Source organism: Podarcis raffonei, chromosome 15 (assembly GCF_027172205.1).
Source record: "Podarcis raffonei isolate rPodRaf1 chromosome 15, rPodRaf1.pri, whole genome shotgun sequence".
Taxonomy (NCBI): Eukaryota; Metazoa; Chordata; class Lepidosauria; order Squamata; family Lacertidae; genus Podarcis; species Podarcis raffonei.
This window is the reverse complement of record NC_070616.1, coordinates 10,124,302-10,143,163: the sequence shown is the minus strand read 5'-3', so window position 1 is coordinate 10,143,163 and position 18,862 is coordinate 10,124,302. Positions and strand designations below refer to the sequence as shown.

The following is an 18,862-nucleotide window of genomic DNA, read 5'->3' as shown; positions in this document are numbered from 1 at the left end:
ATGTGGGAAAACTTAATTCTGTTAAAAAATATGCCACGATATTGCTAGACATGGCTTTTCCTGTTTTCTCCCTCCCTTTCAGAAAGCAAGTTACATGTATATATATTCTTGGGGGGGGGGAGAGAGAATGTGAGTCTTTTGTAGAAGTTAAAAGCGAATGAGGGGTGGGGAACCTAAATGCTTAACTCATCTTAGCATCTGATTAAAATATATACAAGTCTAAGGAATTCAGCTCAAATGGGTTTCAAATTGCTCTATTAGCAGGGGAAACTGGCTAAGCCCCCCTCTGGCTTATTTGAAACTGTGTATTAATCTAATCATAGCTCTGAAAGCATGCATAGACACATAGAAACCACTAGGCAATTTGCAAAACCAACAGATTCAAGGAGGCTGGCAGCCTCCCTTCCTGTTTTGTGATCTGCCATTTTCTTGAATAATAATAACAAAAAAACCTGTGTTTTTCTTTTCAGCAAAAGTAGTTTTGACCTTTTCTTCAGCTTAAGGAATCTCAGAAGTGCAAAGTAACCTTCTAAAGAAACGTTGCTTGATGTTAGCCCCAGAATCCATTTGCTTCAGGTGCAATACACCTTGTGTTTCATCACTGTAGATTGGATGATAAATACTGTCAGGAGCTGTGGGGATGAGAATCAAGAAAACCAAGGCACATTGTAGTGAGCCATGAAGGCTAGAGGTTGAGTAGTATAACCATGCCACCTTCTTGGGCTTAAAGTTGGCTCACCTCTACAGATCTACAAAAGCTTCCCAGTTCAGGTTGAGAATTTGCCTGGGCAAGGATAGTTGTTCCTGACTGAGACATTCAAAATTAAGAGCATAAAAAAGCCTACTGGATCACGCCAGTGGACCATCTAATCCAGCATCCTATTCACACAGTGGCCAACCAGATGCCTCTTCTGGAAACCCACCAGCAGGACCCAAGCAGAAGAGCCCTCTCCCCTCCTGCGATTTCCAGCAGCTGTTGTTCAGAAGCATTGCTGTCTCCAACTGAGGAGGCAGAGCATGGTCACCAGGGCTAGTGGCCAAAATGTTCTTTGGCTCGACCTTCTGGCTTTGATGATGAGCAATTTCCCCTACATCAATGCATGCTTGTGTATTGTTTTCACTCATATGTGCATTTATATGCATATTGTATAATATGGTTGGAAAACTGCATAGCAAAAGCCAGAAATACAGATTTAGAAGGTTCACATGTTGCTTCAGAAATTGTGGATTAAGTAGATTTGCATTTAAATGCAAACGGAATGAAACATCTCCTCATCCCTGCTTTTCCAGGTCCCAGATCACTACCTCCCTGCCAGGCTCTGCTGATTCCTTGAGGAGCAGAAGGCTCAGAAATTAGTACTCCTTCTCTACTCTGACAAGTCCCTCTCAGCGCATAGTTTGTGCTGCCAGACTGACCTTGTATCCCTGGCTTTCAGTGGCTAGTGGGTAAAAGGTAAAGGGTAAAGGGACCCCTGACCATTAGGTCCAGTCGTGGCCGACTCTGGGGTTGTGGCACTCATCTCGCTTTATTGGCCGAGGGAGCCGGCATACAGTTTCCAGGTCATGTGGCCAGCATCACTAAGCCGCTTCTGGCGAACCAGAGCAGCGCACGGAAACGCCGTTTACCTTCCCACCGGAGTGGTACCTATTTATCTACTTGCACTTTGATGTGCTTTCGAACTGCTAGGTTGGCAGGAGCAGGGACCGAACAACGGGGGCATTGCGGGGATTCGAACCGCCGACCTTCAGATCGGCAAGTCCTAGGCTCTGTGGTTTAACCCACAGCGCCACCCATGTCCCGGCTAATGGGTAGGGCTGGGCAATATATTGATAAATTGTCCAAAACTGGTTTAGAATCCTTACCAGGGCCGTCTTAAGCATATCTGGCACCATGGTGCAAAGATTCATCTGGCACCCCACCCCCCATTTCCCAGAGTTGTCGACCTTTTCCCAAGCCTCTGTGGGGATTGCTCTCCTTCCAAGGAGGCTTGGGAGGCAAGCTGGACGCCAGCCAGCCATATGGTTGATGGGGCACAGGTGGCGGGCATGCAGGAGGGAGAGGGGAGGCCACCAGCAAAGCCGCACAGCTCCCTGGCAGGCTGGTGCCCTGGCGCAATGCGCCAGTAAACCCAATGGGAAAGATGGCTCTGGTCCTTACCATGAAATCAGTTTCATAATTTTTGACCAGGCAACATATTGCAAATCATGATGATGGTGGTGTGTGTGTGTGTGTGTGTGTGTGTGTGTGTTTGCATGCATGCAGTGTGGGAAAAACCATGAAGGCAGCCAACGCTTCTCTCGATTCCTGCAGTCCCTGCCGGTTCAGCCCTGCCCTGGCTCCTTCAGGGGGCAGCGAATCACAATAGCAGGCACCGGCAAAAATCACAATGCAGGAAGAACCGTGAAGCCAGCCCAATGCCTCTACGTAGCTCCATCCTTATTTCAGACATTGTGCTATAGCGGTATATTGCGATGTTTAACTGGTTATATATCACAGTGTTGAAAGCCAGCTATTGCCAGTGGTACATCAGAGGGGTGCTGTTTCTGTAGATAATGGGCACCAGAGATTTTATTTGGGGATCTTGGGCTCAGGAACTGCTGAGCTGCTGGCCTTGGCCTGTGGTAGTCCTGTGTTGACCTCTGGTGCTGCTGGGTGATGATGGATCTGGCTGCTCCTTCCTCCTTGGAGCCTGGGCTCCTGTTCTTGATTGTGATCCTGCTAACTGCCGCTTGAAGGACAACTTATGGCTTTGCTCAGATGCAGCTCTGAGTTGCTTTCCCAGTGTGGTGTAGTGGTTAAGAGTGGTAGACTCGTAATCTGGTGAACCGGGTTCGCATCTCCACTCCTCCACATGCAGCTGCTGGGTGACCTTGGGCTAGTCACACTTCTCTGAAGTCTCTCAGCCCCACTCACCTCACAGAGTGTTTGCTGTGGGGGAGGAAGGGAAAGGAGAATGTTAGCCGCTTTGAGGCTCCTTTGGGTAATGATAAAGTGGGATATCAAATCCAAACTCTTCTTCTTCTCTTCTATGGTTAGTGGCAAGGGTTGTGTGTGCATGTGTGTGTGCATGTTACGAACCAAATGTGGTAATCAGGGGTAAAAAATAGCAGTTAAAAAAATGGGGGTGGAATTAATCATGTTGTTTGTATGTACAGTGGTACTTCGGGTTACATATGCTTCAGGTTACATACATTTCAGGTTACACACTCCACTAACCCAGAAATAGTGCTTCAGGTTAAGAACTTTGCTTCAGGATGAGAACAGAAATTGTGCTCCGGCGGCGCGGCGGCAGCAGGAGCCCCCATTAGCTAAAGTGGTGCTTCAGGTTAAGAACAGTTTCAGGTTAAGTACAGACCTCCGGAACGAATTAAGTACTTAACCCGAGGTACCACTGTACTTGATTAAGCACTTAAATGACAGGCAATAACAAGGACAGCATGTTCAGAATTTATTATATAAGAATAGATTTCACTCAGCTTCCATACTTAAAGGAAGTAGCACAAAACACCTTCTTTTTGAATGAACCTCCTCTTCTTCACCATTATTTTCATAGCATGCCCTTAAAGTACTCCCCTTTGTGTGCCTGGTAGTTATTAAACTAAGGCAGACTCATAAATGAATCTTGGCTGTACAGGTATAGTAGATCTACTGACTCCTCTCCTAAGGAGGAAAGCGTATGTTGTGCGTGTTCTAATTTTTCTTTTTTCATTTCTTCTTCTTTTTTGCAGGGGGTGTCTGATGGGGAAATTGTACAGTTGGAAAATGTGCTTTAAAAAACAAACAAACAAAAAACGACCCTGCATGATTGGGTGCAAATAAATAGATCCCATCTCCTGCACACCTTGTTGTGTTGCCTTGCCTCTTCTGGCGTTGGAGGCAAGAATATAGCTTTATGAGTTTGATTACCCAGATTCAACAAGAATACAGAAATTTGGAAGCAATAGACTCTCTCACTGCTGATTCTCTCCCACTGCTTCCTGCCAATACAATACTTCTTTGTTTGGGTATCTTCCTTTGAACTTTGCCATAGCGTTTTCTTAATGGATCTGAAGGTTGATTGTGAATTCTTCCCGCGTGTGGGAGGTAACAATGAGAGTGTGTTAAGGTATGAATAGAAAACGCGGTTCTGCAAACCCCACGCTGCAAAAGACAATTTTAAAAAAGGAATGTTTTATAAAAGAAGAGTTGCAACCAAGCAAAAAAATTTAACCTGTCCCCTTGACAACATATCAAATAGTTTTCCATACAAAAGGAGAGAGAAAGAGAAAGCTGTTGATTCCTTCCATTCTTTTCCCATTAATCTCCCACCCCATATTTAGGGCCCAATTGATATATCATTTCAGTGGGACCTGTAGCAAAATATTGCACTCTTGGCCAGAGTACTCATTTTCTCCTCTCAGGTTTGCATCCCCTCATCTCACATTAACTTGGCATTTACTGGCCACCGAGCATGCTCAGTCCTCATTAGACTCTGTCTCCCCTCCCTAAAATCTTGTTAATACAGTGGTACCTCGGGTTAAGTACTTAATTTGTCCGGAGGTCCGTACTTAACCTGAAACTGTACTTAACCTGAAGCACCACTTTAGCTAATGGGGCCTACTGCTGCTGCCGCGCCGTCGGAACACGATTTCTGTTCTCATCCTGAAGCCAAGTTCTTAACCTGAAGCACTATTTCTGGGTTAGTGGAGTCTGTAACCTGAAGCGTATGTAACCTGAAGCGTATGTAACCAGAGGTACCACTGTACTGCAAACCCTAGGGCATGGGTAGGCAAACTAAGGCCCGGGGACCAGATCCGGGCTAATCGCCTTCTAAATCCGGCCCACGGACGGTCCGGGAATCAGCATGTTTTTACATGAGTAGAATGTGTCCTTTTATAGTGGTACCTTGGGTTACATATGCTTGCCAATTTCCACCCACCCACCCATGTTGAGGCTTCATGCATTTGCCCTGAATGCATGAATAGGCCTGAAGAGAGCCTACAATATCTGTGCAGATACCTGTAGGCAGCTATGGACTAAGAGTCAAAATGGCACAGGGAAAACCCCACCCTGAATGGGAAAGTGTTCTCTTCCTACTCTAGGGGAGCCAATATTTGCACTTCCCTGAATTTCACGATGCAGTTCTCCAACCAACCGACGTGCACACAAAAAAATCATTTATTTGGGTGTGCAAAAAAGTGCGTACCTTAATGAGAATAGAATGAAAAAATGCGGAAGGAAAAATATTTGCAAAAAATATGCGTGTTAGTCCAAACTGTGTACAAAAATGGGTATGTTTAGAAAAAAAAAATCCCTGCTAGAATGCTGATGAATTTTCATGAGGAGTGTTTTGGGGCAGGGAGGGAATTGTAAGTTGCTGCAAAACTGGAGCACTGAATTTAAGATTGAGAAAATGAGGAGCCGAGAGAAACTGAAACGGCCATATTCATCTGTCCTTACATGTAACGTAACTCTGGCGCTGCTTCTGTTGCTGCCAACTCTGTCAAAGGATTTCATCATCAAGTCTTTGGGGAGAAGAGCATCTTTGTTCAGAGGAAAGATTTCTTACCTGGTGCTTCATAAATTACACATAAACTGACTTCCTATGGATATCTTCCTTTTGAAAGGTGGCAGGCGTAAAGGAACGAGCAAAGCACAAAGGAAAATAAGCATCTAAATCAAAGCATGTCGTTCAGCTTAGGGAAGCTGGGAAAGGGACGTCTCATAAATATAACTCTGAAGTTTCTCTCTCTCTTAACGACTTCTCAGATGCTCTGCGTAATTATGCACAGCTCAGTTAATTTTCTGGTTGATCTCGGTGTTTGTGTGGAAGAAAATTAATCAAGCATCCTTCAACTCAGCCGCTTTAATCGAGGCAATAACTAACACTCTGGGTATGAATGGATATTTGAAAGAGGGTTGTTTTCATCTGAGAATCAAAAGCAACTTGACAAATAGCTTTTTATTATGAAGAGTAAGTGGTGGTGGACAAAAGCTGTATTGCATTTCTGGATGATTTGAAGTTATTTTGGGCTTGCCTCTCACCGCTAACACCTTGTGGCAATTGGTGGTATGCATTGTTATTTTTATTTACTAGAAATCTTTCCAATTTACAAATGCCTTGCTTCATAAACGGGAGACCTTTGCTATGCAACGTATGCACTCTTTGACAGAGCTGTGGCCAGAGGTGCCAAGCTGTGCCCAAGACTGACCAGGCCCATTGTGCACCATGCACATGTTATGTCATGCACATGACATCACACCATTGGGAGGAGGCTGAGTGTGGAGCTCAGTGCAGCATGTCTTCAATGGCAGGTGGTTCCTCCTTTTGTGTGCTCAGGAGGAGCTGGCCACTGAAGCCACACTGTGCTTGGCTCTGCTCTCACCTTGGAGACCACCAAGATGAAAGAGGAAGTGGGAAAGAGTGTCATTCTTCTAAGTTCCTCCTTCAGCTCTCTGTACTTTTCCAGAGAGAGAAAGGAAGCTATCCTCTACATCTCATGAGCAAGGGGGAGGTGAGTGGGGGGCTCAGTGGATTCGTGGGGAAGACCTCAAAGGGGCCATTGTGCCCCCATGCTGATTGGAATGGGTTCTCCAGACCTGTGTGTGAAGAATTAATCCACATTACACTGGGATCTCCAAGCAATGTTCTGATGCTCTGATGTCATTAAGCCAACTACAGTGGTACCTTGGGTTACAGACGCTTCAGGTTACAGACTCTGATAACCCGGAAAGAGTACCTCGGGTTAAGAACTTTGCTTCAGGATGAGAACTGAAATCGCGTGGTGGCAGTGCAGCAGGAGGCCCCATTAGCTAAAGTGGTGCTTCAGGTTAAGAACGGACCTCCAGAACGAATTAAGTTCTTAACCCGAGGTACCACTGTATATAGGAAGCATCCCTGACCTCTTGAATACGGGAATTTTCTACCACACCAATTTGCTTGCAAACAAGGATGGTAGTATACCTCTCTGTTAAAATGGCAAGCACTTAAAAGAATTCTTAACGTGAGCTCTGAAGCTATTCCAGGCAAAACACTCTCATCCTTCTGCCTCCTATATTCTAATATGGTACCAGAAATCTCTGTGGGATGCAAAGTGGAGACATTAAGGAAATTTATTAACTTGCTAAAACTGAGCTGCCTTTGCTGCTGCTAGTAGCTAGGCCTGCTCCATGAAAGTTTGGCATAGTTCAGGTGACTTTCCATCAATATAACAGTATTCAAAGGAGGGCCAATGTTGTTTATCTCTATAACCAGGAAGGCCATTTGCCTGCTTAGGTCTTTAATCCCACAAGTCATAGTGGCGCATAGAACTGTTGGGGAGAAGCCCCAGAGGTGCTTTACTTCAGAAAGCACAGCAACGCTTGCCATAATTCAAAGGCGAAATGTTGAAATATGTTTATGGGCACTTAGTTTACTGCATAAGTGGAAAAAGTGGAATCGCCTGAGAGATGTATTGCTGCAGTGGTGTTACATACGATAAAACCTACCAGGTATCCCCTCCCAACATTCTCCTTAGTCCCCATTTTTGTCGTTAGAGGTTAATAGTTACACCCTAGTGGATATCGTAGAGTTGGAAGGGACACCAAGGGTCATCTAATCCAACCCCCTGCGATGCAGGAATCTCAGCTACAGCATCCATGACAGATGGCCATCCAACCTCTGCTTAAAAACCTCCACAGAAGGAGAGGCCACAACTTCCCCAGGGAGGCCATTCCACTGTCAAACAGCTCTTAGTGTCATGTAGGATTCTAAATCTATACAGTTTGCTGCATGCAGTATCTATGCATCCCATCTGCTGCTACTTAACAGGGTCAGTTCAGTCAAAGTTAAATCTCAGGGTGAAAAGTGAACTCATTGAACTTGTTTTAGATGTCATGCTAAGCCATAGTTTAGTGGTAGGAGTTTGAGCAGCATTGAAGCTCATGTACTCTCCTGTCATCCACTGCAGCCCTGAGGAGGAGATGGAAGGTTTCTCCTTCTCTTTTATGCTTGATGTACTTTAGCATGTTGTAGGAACATAAATGATGGTTCATTATCCCTACAGTTAGTGGAAACAAGCCAGCTTTGTCAACAGCGGTGTCTCTCCCCAAGTCTTCTACATCCGGTTCATCTCCCAGACATCTTCCACAAGCAAGCCCTGCTTGACTGGTGGACCTGATCCTGCAACCATGCAGGAGGGAAGCCCAGGACGTCCTTCCCAGGATGCTTGAGGAATTGGATTTCAGCTTTGATTTCAGACAGGAACTGACTTGATTAGTATCTCTCAGACTAATTGCAGATTAATTGATTAGTATCTCTCAGACTAATGTGCAGATTGGAACCCAGTTTCTCCTCTGGCTTTTGCCCTCCTCAAATTTTCTGATGCAGTTTCTCTGCTCAAATGTGTAATTTGCAAGAAAATAGGTTTGGAAAATATGTATTTAAATGCAAATTTCTACATAGATTAAAAAACCAAAAACAGATTGGCTCAAAATTGGGACAGACTTATGAAAAAAAACACAGGCAAAAGTGACATGGAAACAAATTGGCTGATCCGTTCATCCCTGGTTCAATGCGATAACAGTTCTTGTGGATGTTCTGCTTCTGATGGTTATAGAAAGTATTCTAAGGGTTGATCCACACACAGGAAAAAAACGCTATAAATAAGTGAGAAATTAATTTGTTATAACAAAAGAAAAAGGTTATGGATAATCACCTAGATTCTTATTTATTTATTTTTTGCTCCCCAGCGCTATCTGGTGTTGCATGTTTATAATGCATTCAGAACACTGTTTTTTGACTAATGTAGCCGAGTCCTAAGTCTTTGGCTAACTTCGCTTTGCTCCCTCTCTGCCTTACAGGTGTAAAGAGCTGAAATACCCAAAGGATCTCCCGCAGATTTCTATTATCTTTATCTTCGTGAACGAGGCCTTGTCGGTCATCCTGCGTTCAGTGCACAGTGCAGTGAATCACACACCTGCTCACCTGCTGAAGGAGATCATTCTCGTAGATGACAACAGTGACGAAGGTAAGTGAGCTCATCCCTTTGGAGGACAATGAGTGCAGGCCATTCTCAAAGTAGTCATCCTTTTGCCCTGATGGACCAACCTCCAATGGATGCTCACTTGGACTCCAGAGCTACCTGCAAGTTGTACAACTGTCCGCTGCCTTTCATAGCCAGTTAGCACTCCCTTGTGTTCAAACCACACTTCTTTATTTTGCCCTCTTATCTCTTTGCCTCATGAATCATACAGGACTGGCCATGCAGAAACCCACTAGGAAGCACCCGGTGTTGAGGGAGGGGGACATCCTTCCTAGGAGTAGAAAGGTGCATTAGGGACAGGGGCTGAGAAGGGTAAATTTGATATGTTTCTTCCTTACGTATATATCTGCCCTCCTCCCCACGCCTGGTGCCACAGATGCTATTAATAAAAAGTAGACCAGGGGTCAGCAAACTTTTTCAGTGGGGGGTCGGTCCACTGTCCCTCAGATCTTGTAGGTGGCCGGACTATATATGAACGAACTCTGATGCCCCACAAATAACCCAGAGATGCATTTCAAATACAGTGGTACCTCGGGTTACATACGCTTCAGGTAACATCTGCTTCAGGTTACAGACTCCACTAACCCAGAAATAGTACCTCGGGTTAAGAACTTTGCTTCAGGATGAGAACAGAAATTGTGCTCTGACGGCATGGCGGCAGCAGGAGGCCCCATTAGCTAAAGTGGTGCTTCAGGTTAAGAACAGCTTCAGGTTAAGAACGGACCTCCGGAACAAATTAAGTACTTAACCTGCAGTACCACTGTAAAAGGACACATTCTACTCATGTAAAAACACGCTGATTCCTGGACTGTCCGCGAGCCGGATTTAGAAGGCGATTGGGCCACATCCAGCCTTAGTTTGCCTACCCATGAAGTAGACTATCTGTGGATCATTTGGTTGCATGGGGAATTCTAGATAGGGCATCTTTCCCAATGCAATGAAATGGATGTGTTAAGGCATTTGAACTGAAAACCCTCAACCGAACTTGTTCAGCTTGAAAGGGTGACCTTGGTGGGGTGGGTTTGGGAATTTCATACCCAGCAGTGGTGGTTTGAGTCCATTGGGAGGCAGGGAGTTCAAACAGTGCATGGAACCAGAGCGAAGGACAAATAAGAGCCAACCAAGGCCCCATTTGCACTATACATTTAAAGCGGTCTCACACCACTTTAAACAGTCCTAGCTTCTATGCTGAAATGGTGAAAATGGCTGGAAGAGTCAGAAATCAGGAAGACCAAAATTTTAATGAGGAATGGGGAGAATTTATATCTTAAAGACCACTGTAAACAGTTAAAATCGTTAGTAGGATTGGAATATCACTTGTAGTTTAACGTTGAATTATGGACGTAACGGAAGAGGTAAAGGATATGGATCACCATAAAAGATGCGGGAGGAACAGATTAATAATAGGATCCACAAAAGGGAGGGTGGAAGTCCAGGAGATTCCTTGGAATCTTGTTTTTATTATTTATATTTGATATTTCTCTGTAAAATTTTAATTTGAAAAACCAAATAAATACATTTTCAAAAATTAAAAAAAATAAGCAGTCCTAGCTTTCCCCAAAGAATTCTGGGAACTGTAGTTTGTGCTCTCAATTATTCATTTACATTACATTCACCAGCCTCTTAATGAATGTAACCTCAATTGATGCAATGTAGCATCAATTCTCTGAGTTGTTGTTGTTTAGTCGTTTAGTCGTGTCCGACTCTTCGTGACCCCATGGACCAGAGCACGCCATTCTCTGAGTAAGCCTAGGCAAATATATATTGCCTCATTGTTGAAAGCTTTAAACAGTTGTGGCTCTCCCCCCCCAAAGTATCATGGGAACTATAGTTTAAGGGTGCTGTTAGGAGATCCTTATTCCCCTCAGAGAGCTACAGTCTCTAGACTGCTTTAACAATCCATCCATCTGCATGGGAAATCTGGGAATTGTAACTCTGTGAGGGGAATAGGTTGCCCCCTAACAACTTTCAGCCCCTTAACTAACTACAGTTCCCATAATTCTTTGGGAGGGGCAGCCATGGTGATTTAAAGTGGTAAAGGTAAAGGGATCCCTGACCATTAGGTCCAGTCGTGACCAACTCTGAGGTTGCGGCACTCATCTCGCTTTATTGGCCGAGGGAGCTGGCGTACAGCTTCCGGGTCATGTGGCCAGCATGACTAAGCCGCTTCTGGTGAACCGGAGCAGCGTACGGAAACACTGTTTACCTTCCTGCCGGAGTGGTACCTATTTATCTACTTGCACTTTGACGTGCTTTCGAACTGCTAGGTGGACAGGAGCAGGAACCGAGCAACAGGAGCTCACCCCGTTGCGGGGATTCGAACCGCCGACCTTCTGATCGACAAGCCCTAGGCTTTGTGGTTTAACCCACAGCGCCACCCGCGTCCCATTAAAGTGGTATAATGATGCTTAAATGTATAGCCCAGAGGGGCTAGGCTGTCAGGGACACTCCAGTCTTTCAGACAGTTCTTTTCCATTCCTACCTGGAGCTGCCAGGAATTCAACCTGGGATCCCACTGCACTGCGAATTCCCACTTATCTCGCTTGCATTCTACTTTCAGCTGCCTCCTGTTCCTTCATGAACAACTTAAACCTTGTTTTTTTTGCAGCCTGGGTGGTGCTGAGCCTGTGCCATAAGCCTGCACTTTGAAATATTAATGGCATTGCCTTATGTCAAAACAATGCTATGAAGAAACCCAACACCAGCCTTATGGGACTTAGAGACAATTTATAATCTCTGCCTCTTTGAATTTCCTCAGAAGGGAAGTGACTTCCGTTTAGAGGGGCAGAGTGGGAATCTGCCACGCAGCTGCTTTGACATTCCCCTTTTGTTCCTGCATCTCCGCTTTGGCATAAAAGGCAGGGCAATAAATGGGGGGCAATGGCTGTGCAGCGTGAGGGGAACTGTGTCCTGCAAATACAGCTTTATTTGCACACACAAGAAGTCTGCGCATTCAAAGTGCGAGCCCTGAACCCATTTCATTTGACGCCATCTCAGCCTGAGCCCATGAGGTTTCGCTCTGCTGTTTACCACTCCTTTTATTTCTTATTCCTACATTCTCTTGAAGTAGCAGCCTGCTTTGCCACTTATCTCCAAAGCATGTTGACCTTGCAAATGTCTTTACCAGCAGTAGACTCTGAGAAAGAGAAACTGGAATAATTCCTGAAGTTCTGCAGTGAGATTGTTTTCCCCCCACCAGTATTTGGAGAAAAGAGTGGAATGGAACAAAAACCTTTTAGGGTGTGCAGGAACTAAAGAGCCAATTTCTCACCCATAGGAGCCATTTTAACAGTCATGGCTTCCCCTGAAGAGTCCTGGGAAACATAGTTTGTTATGGGTGCTGTTCCCAGAGTGGTTTAAACATCAATCTGTCTTTCCAGGGAACTTTCCAAGGAAACAGGGGTCTCCTGACAACCCTCAGAAGCTTTAACAAACTATGCCCCCCAAAATACTTTAGGGGAAGACATGACATTTAAAATGGTCACATAGTGCTTTAAATATATAACATGGAACCTTGATATCCATTGCACCTTGGATAATAGATAAGCAGCACACATAAACCAGCCATTTCATTGCAACTTGAATGTGGTGCCTAATATCAAAAGGCATTGACTATAGATGAGAATCTCTAGGCGGATTTGATTGAGAGATGATACCTTTCATTGTCAGAAGTGCTGTGGGGGTGTAGTGGAGGGGGGAGATGAGGAACAGTTGCAGTATAGCCGTACTTTAAATGGATGGTGCAGGTGTGGCTCAAGTCACCGTCATGTGAAAGACAAAAATCCCATGACTGCAAACATGGAGCAGGAATTCTAACAGATTCATGGATTTCAAAAAACTTAACAAGAGCAAGGGAGGGAGAAGGAACAGACGCAGGAAGGGTAACCTTGTCAGATCACTAACTCCTCGATACATTTTTGTCTTCTGGACACATTTCCCATACAGAGGGAGACAAACTTTTCTCTATTTACTTTCTCTATGCTATTTTTACAGCCTTGATAGCAACTGGCTTCCTACATGGATGAGTATCTAAATCTTCTCCCTCATTTCACCTCAGAAGATCTAAGGATTCTCGCTTTGTGTGTGTCTCTGCCTCTCTTATAGTTTTAGTTAAAAAATGAAAATGGGGAATTGGATTTCCCCAATGTTGAACATGAAATACAAACTATTTTCTATGCTGCTCTTCCTAATGGAAATGGTGAATGTTTAGGGCTGGAGCAGAAGAATGCTTAATATATATTTCCCAGCCTTAACTGCAGCGAAGTACTTTGTGTGAGGAACAAAAATAACTTTTAAGTGCATTGAATGAAAAAAACCTATTTTGATTTAGTGCTTCTCTCAAATTAGCCCCGTCTTTTCTAATTATTGAATGAAAATCATGCCTCAGTCAATTTGCCATCTTCAACTGCAATGAAGTAGTTTGCTGTGATGCAGCAGTGATTTATAATTGAATTAAGCCAGTTTCAGTAGGTTGGGTTGCTGTTGCCTTGGTTTTTGTAGTGACACTTCCGCGCTTTTAACAGCTTCACAACAGACAGAAATTCAATGGGTGGGGGTTTCCCCAATATATATTATTTGACATGGAGTGCTGAACCTGTTGAACAGTGGCCTGCCATGGCTTGTTTTGGGAATGTCAAAGAGAGCCTGGGCAGATGAAAAGTGAGAGCAGTTTAGATGAAAAGCTGGTGGGTGAGTGGGGAAGAAGTCCTTTACCTTGGACTGAGGAGGACAGACACAGGAAGGGGACAGTCAGAAGGGAGGGGGGTGTCCAGGGTGAGAGAATAAGTACAGTGGTACCTCTGGTTACATACTTAATTCGTTTCAGAGGTCCGTTCTTAACCTGAAACTGTTCTTAACCTGAAGCAACACTTTAGCTAATGGGGCCTCCCGCTGCCGCCGTGCCGCCAGAGCACATTTTCTGTTCTCAACCTGGAGCAAAGTTCTTAACCCGAGGTAATATTTCTGGGTTAGCGGAGTCTGTAACCTGAAGCGTATGTAACCTGAATCACCACTGTATGCTTGTAAGTGGGAGATGTGAGAGTCTGCCTCTCTGTGTGTGGATAAATGATAGGGTCACCATATGTACCGCAAAATTCCGGTGATGTCACCCGGGGGGGGTGACATCAACCAGGGGGGAAATAATAGTAAATGTCCGGGGTTTCATCTGTTCCCCGGCGGAAGCACTGTGCAGCTTGTTGCCTCCTAGACGATGATTTCAGAAGCCCGCCGTCCACCACTGCCGTCCCCCCAAAGAAAGCTCAACAACTTTGGATGGTTGCTCAGGAAAAGCTCAACAACTTTTTGGACTATCGCCCCAAAGAAGTTGAGCAACTGTGTCCAGATTTTTACTTCTTGAAATATGGCAACCCTAATATATGATATAAATATGGTAAATGGCCTTATAGTTATTTTCTTTCTCTTTTTCTCCTGGTTTTTATTTTTTTGGGGGGTTTTTTATTATTATTCTTGTTCTGTAGACTAGTCTGATTCTTCTTGTATTTTATGTCAAAAACTTTCAATCTATCTATCTACTATCTATCTATCTATGAGAAAGTGAAGCAGTCCAGCAGCTCTGAACCATGGCTTAAATATGCAATTGGAAGCCAAGATGATCGGTTCTCAATCCAGGTGTGCACAGACCCTAGTCTGACACATGGCATTTTGATTGAGATGGTGTCCTACATGAGAACATCTCAGCTTCTGCTTTGACTCCCAAAGTCTCTGCGTCACTCCAGTTCTTTGGGTTTCTCTTTCTCATTCTAGAGGAGTTGAAGGCGCCCCTGGAAGAGTATGTCAACAAGCGATACCCTGGCCTGGTGAAGGTGGTCCGCAATCAGAAAAGGGAAGGCCTCATCCGAGCTCGCATTGAAGGCTGGAAGGTTGCCTTGGGCCAGATCACTGGCTTCTTCGACGCACACGTGGAGTTCACGGCAGGCTGGTACGTGAAGCGCTTAAGGCCCCAGGGCTAACTCATTAGCAGAACAATGTGCTGGTCATCATGCAACAGAAATGGCTTCAGGATAGTGTGACCACTGCAGTCCCTCTGGGCGCCACACTGCAGGGGTTGCCAGAACGATACTGCCCAGTATACCTGAAGGAGCGTCTCCACCCCCATCACTCAGCCCAGACACTGAGGTCCAGCTCTGAGGGCCTTCTAGCGGTTCCCTCCCTGCAAGAAGGGAAGTTATAGGGAACCAGGCAGAGGGCCTTCTCAGTAGTGGCACCTGCCCTGTGGAACACCCTCCCCACCCTCCCATCAGATGTCAAGAAAATAAACAACTACCTGACTTTTAGAAGACATCTGAAGGCAGCGCTGTTTAGGGAAGTTTTTAATGTTTGATATTTTATCGCTTTATTATTATTATTAATAATAATATTCTGTTGGGAGCTGCCCAGAGTGGCTGGGGAAACTCAGCAAGATGGGCAGGTTTTAAGCAAATTATTATTATTATTATTATTATTATTATTATTATTATTATTATTAGAGGCAGGGTGTGGCGCCAAATTTAGCATCACACAGGCCGCTGCTGAAATTTGAGAGCCCAAAGTCTGCCACTGTTTGGCAACCAAGGTGTCTGTTTCCATTTAAGGCTGCATTTGTAAATGCATTTGCATAATATATGTATTTGGGCAAGCAATTCTCCCTAATACAATACATTAAAAATATATATATGTTTCACTCATACATTAATTTTTGGGTGCATTTCCGTATAATATGTACATTTGTTGTTGTTGTTGTTGTTGGAGAACCGTATCACAGAATTTGGAGAAGTGAAAATTAGGTTGGCTTGTATGAAGATGTAAAAACAAGGACACATTCTCCCTCCATCCCTACCCTTCATTGACTCAAATTCAGCCTCAAGAGCTCACGCCAGGAATACACTGGATGGGGTTCACCTAACGTACCCCACCAGTGAAAGCCCTTTGCAAGGACCTCTGCTTATGCAACTGGGCTTTCCGTCCATTTTCTTTCGGTGTACCCCAAGATTGGCTTGGGGTGGGTGGGAGAACCTCCAGAACCTCTAGAACCTGGGGAAGGGGGCGAGGGGGGAAGATAATTCCACCGGTCAAGCTGCAATGTTTGCATGGATGGAAAATTTGTAGCAGTGGAACAATGAATTCCGCCCTTTAAGTTAGTAATGGTTACATTAGCCTAAGTCTCCCGCACTAAGAATAAATGGGAGGCAGCAGAAAGCCATTTAAAATGCCTCTCCTGGGACTTCTCTAGACATAAACGCGCATTCATGATAATTTGTGCTCGTGATGGCATTGGGATAGTTATGCAAGGCCATGCTTTCAACGCCGTTTGTATCTGCTAAAGTTTTGGAGAAGACATTTGGCTTAATTTCTAATTGAGCTGACGTTGCTTGGTCCCAGTTCCTGCCAACCCAGCAGATCGAAAGCACGTCAAAGTGCAAGTAGATAAATAGGTACTGCTCCGGCAGGAAGGTAAACGGCATTTCTGTGCGCTGCTCTGGTTTCGCCATAACCGGCTTAGTCATGCTGGCCACATGACCCGAAAAAACTGTCTGCCGACAAACACCAGCTCCCTCGGCCAGTAAAGCGAGATGAGCGCCGCAACCCCAGAGTCGTTCGTGACTGGACTTAACTGTCAGGGGTCCTTTACCTTTACCTTTCACCTGTCACATTCTGCTGAATCCTGCAAATTTTCATAACGCAGATGTTCCAGGTGTGGTTGTTTTTCGTCCCACTTTTGTTGTGCTATAGCTCAAGAATCCCCTGCCAGAGAGCAATAAGGTGGTATTATCGTTCAGGAATCCCCACAAAACAACGAGCCACAGTTGCAATGTTCTGCCTCCGCTGCCAGAGGTACTATGGACATCCCAGATGCCTCAGATGGTTAGCACGTGGTGCTCATAATGCCAAGGTTGCAGGTTTGATCCCCATATGGGACAGCTGCATATTGCTGTATTCCAGGGAGTTGGACTACATCAGGCATAGGCAAACTCGGCCCTCCAGATGTTTTGGGACTACAACTCCCATCATCCCTAACTAACAGGACCAGTGGTCAGGGATGATGGGAGTTGTAGTCCCAAAACATCTGGAGGGCCGAGTTTGCCTAGGCTTGGACTACATGATCCTCAGGGTCCCTTCCAACTCTACAATTGTATGATTCTCTGACTCAGTGAGGGCTTTTGAATACCAGTTACTGGGAATCACAGGTGAGGAGAATACTCATACCCTCAGGCCCCACTTGTGGTCTTCTGATGGACATCTGGTTGGCCCCTGTGAGAATAGGGTGCTGGGTTAGTTGGGCCATTGGCCTGATTCAACAATGCTCTACTTATGTAAACCTGCCAATTTACACATGTTCAATATGCGGCCTCGCATATGCACATCACGCCAAACCCAGAAGTGACCCGGAAACATCACAAAAAGGGGTGGAACGGGGTATTTCCAGGCTTTTCTCAGAGGTGTTTCAAATAGATAAGACTTCACAGATGCGTGTGGTGTCCTGGAACGTAACCCCTGCGTAAAGGGGTGGGTGGGTGTTGCCTATACTTACGTATTGTCACCAGCTAAGTTCTACTCAGAGTAAACCCATTAAAAGTAATAAGCCTAAGTTAGCCGCACCTATTCACTTGAATGGGTCTAGCAGTGGATAAAACTCTTAAGTTCTTAATAAGGAGAAATGCTGTACAATATAATAATATAATAATAATTTATTATTTCTACCCCGCCCATCTAGCTGAGTTTCCCCAGCCACTCTGGCTGGCTTTCAACAGAACATTAAAAGCAGAATAAAACATCAAGCATTAAAAACTTCCCTAAACAGGGCTGCCTTCAGATGTCTTCTAAAAGTCGGATAGTTGTTTATTTCCTTGACTTCTGATGGGAGGGTGTTTCATAGGGCGGGCGCCACTGTATGGACAGTCCAGGATAAATTGACTGCTAATTTGTGTCAATGACATGTTGCAAAATGCTTCCACAGTACACACACGCTTCTTTTTCTGGAGTGTCAAGGCTATGAAAGGGCTTTATGCTGTTTCTACTTCTGTGTGCTGAAAGAGAAGTGCTGCTCCCCCCTCCTCTTCCTATGTTTTTACAACAGAACAGGTTATGTTTCTTTTTTAAAAAAAAGAAAAAGAAAAAAGAAAATTCCATCTCCCTTGCTCTTCTTGAAATATGTGTGACACGTGAGCCTATAATGCATGTTTCATTGTGTGCCTTGAAAAAGATGCAGAAAGCACCCAGGAGTAAAATAGTGGCATATCTACACAACAAGCAAGGTGGAGGAGAGACAGATTTTGAGTGGAGTCACCTGAGCTTTCCTTTGAACAATAAAGCTGAAGGATGTGTTCAGAAGGCTTATTTTCAATGCTCGCACCTGTACACCGAGCTAAGCTAAATGCTATTATCGCTCAAGTCACTTGCACTTCAGAACTGGGTTTTTCACTCATGCAAGGTAGGTGGAGCAAGGAGGACACTATAATTGACTGAACTCCTGTGTTTTGAAAGGGCTTCTTTGATGTATGGAGCATTGAATTCCCCCTTGTGTTTTACTACACAGAGAGCTTTACAATTACAGCAGTACTTTGCTTTGGATTATGTTGCTGTTTTTATTGTTGTTCATTTCATTTCGATACTGCTTTATATTTTTAAGGGGTGGGGTGTCTAAAAGCTGTTTACAACCTACATCAAATAAAGCAATCCAGAATAAAACATCAGAGAAGGAAGTCAAATATAAAACGTGCATTTAGAACAGCATAATTAGCAAGGGAATAAATAGCTCAGTTGGTTAGAACGTGGTGCAGACAGCTCCATGGTTGCAGGTTCGATCCCCATAAGGGATTCTAAATTCCATTGTAGAGGTTTGGACTGGAGGACCTTTCTAACT

At 44.6% G+C, this 18,862-nt stretch overlaps 1 protein-coding gene across 1 annotated transcript in view; it reads left to right on the top strand.

Moving 5' to 3' along the window:
- GALNT17 (polypeptide N-acetylgalactosaminyltransferase 17) overlaps nucleotides 1-18,862 on the top strand; it is a 109,197-nt gene that overhangs the window by 43,892 nt on the left and 46,443 nt on the right. The window contains exons 3-4 of the mRNA XM_053366492.1: nucleotides 8,822-8,988; nucleotides 14,767-14,941. Of these exons, the coding sequence (XP_053222467.1) occupies nucleotides 8,822-8,988; nucleotides 14,767-14,941 (342 nt within the window). The remainder of the gene's footprint in view (nucleotides 1-8,821; nucleotides 8,989-14,766; nucleotides 14,942-18,862) is intronic.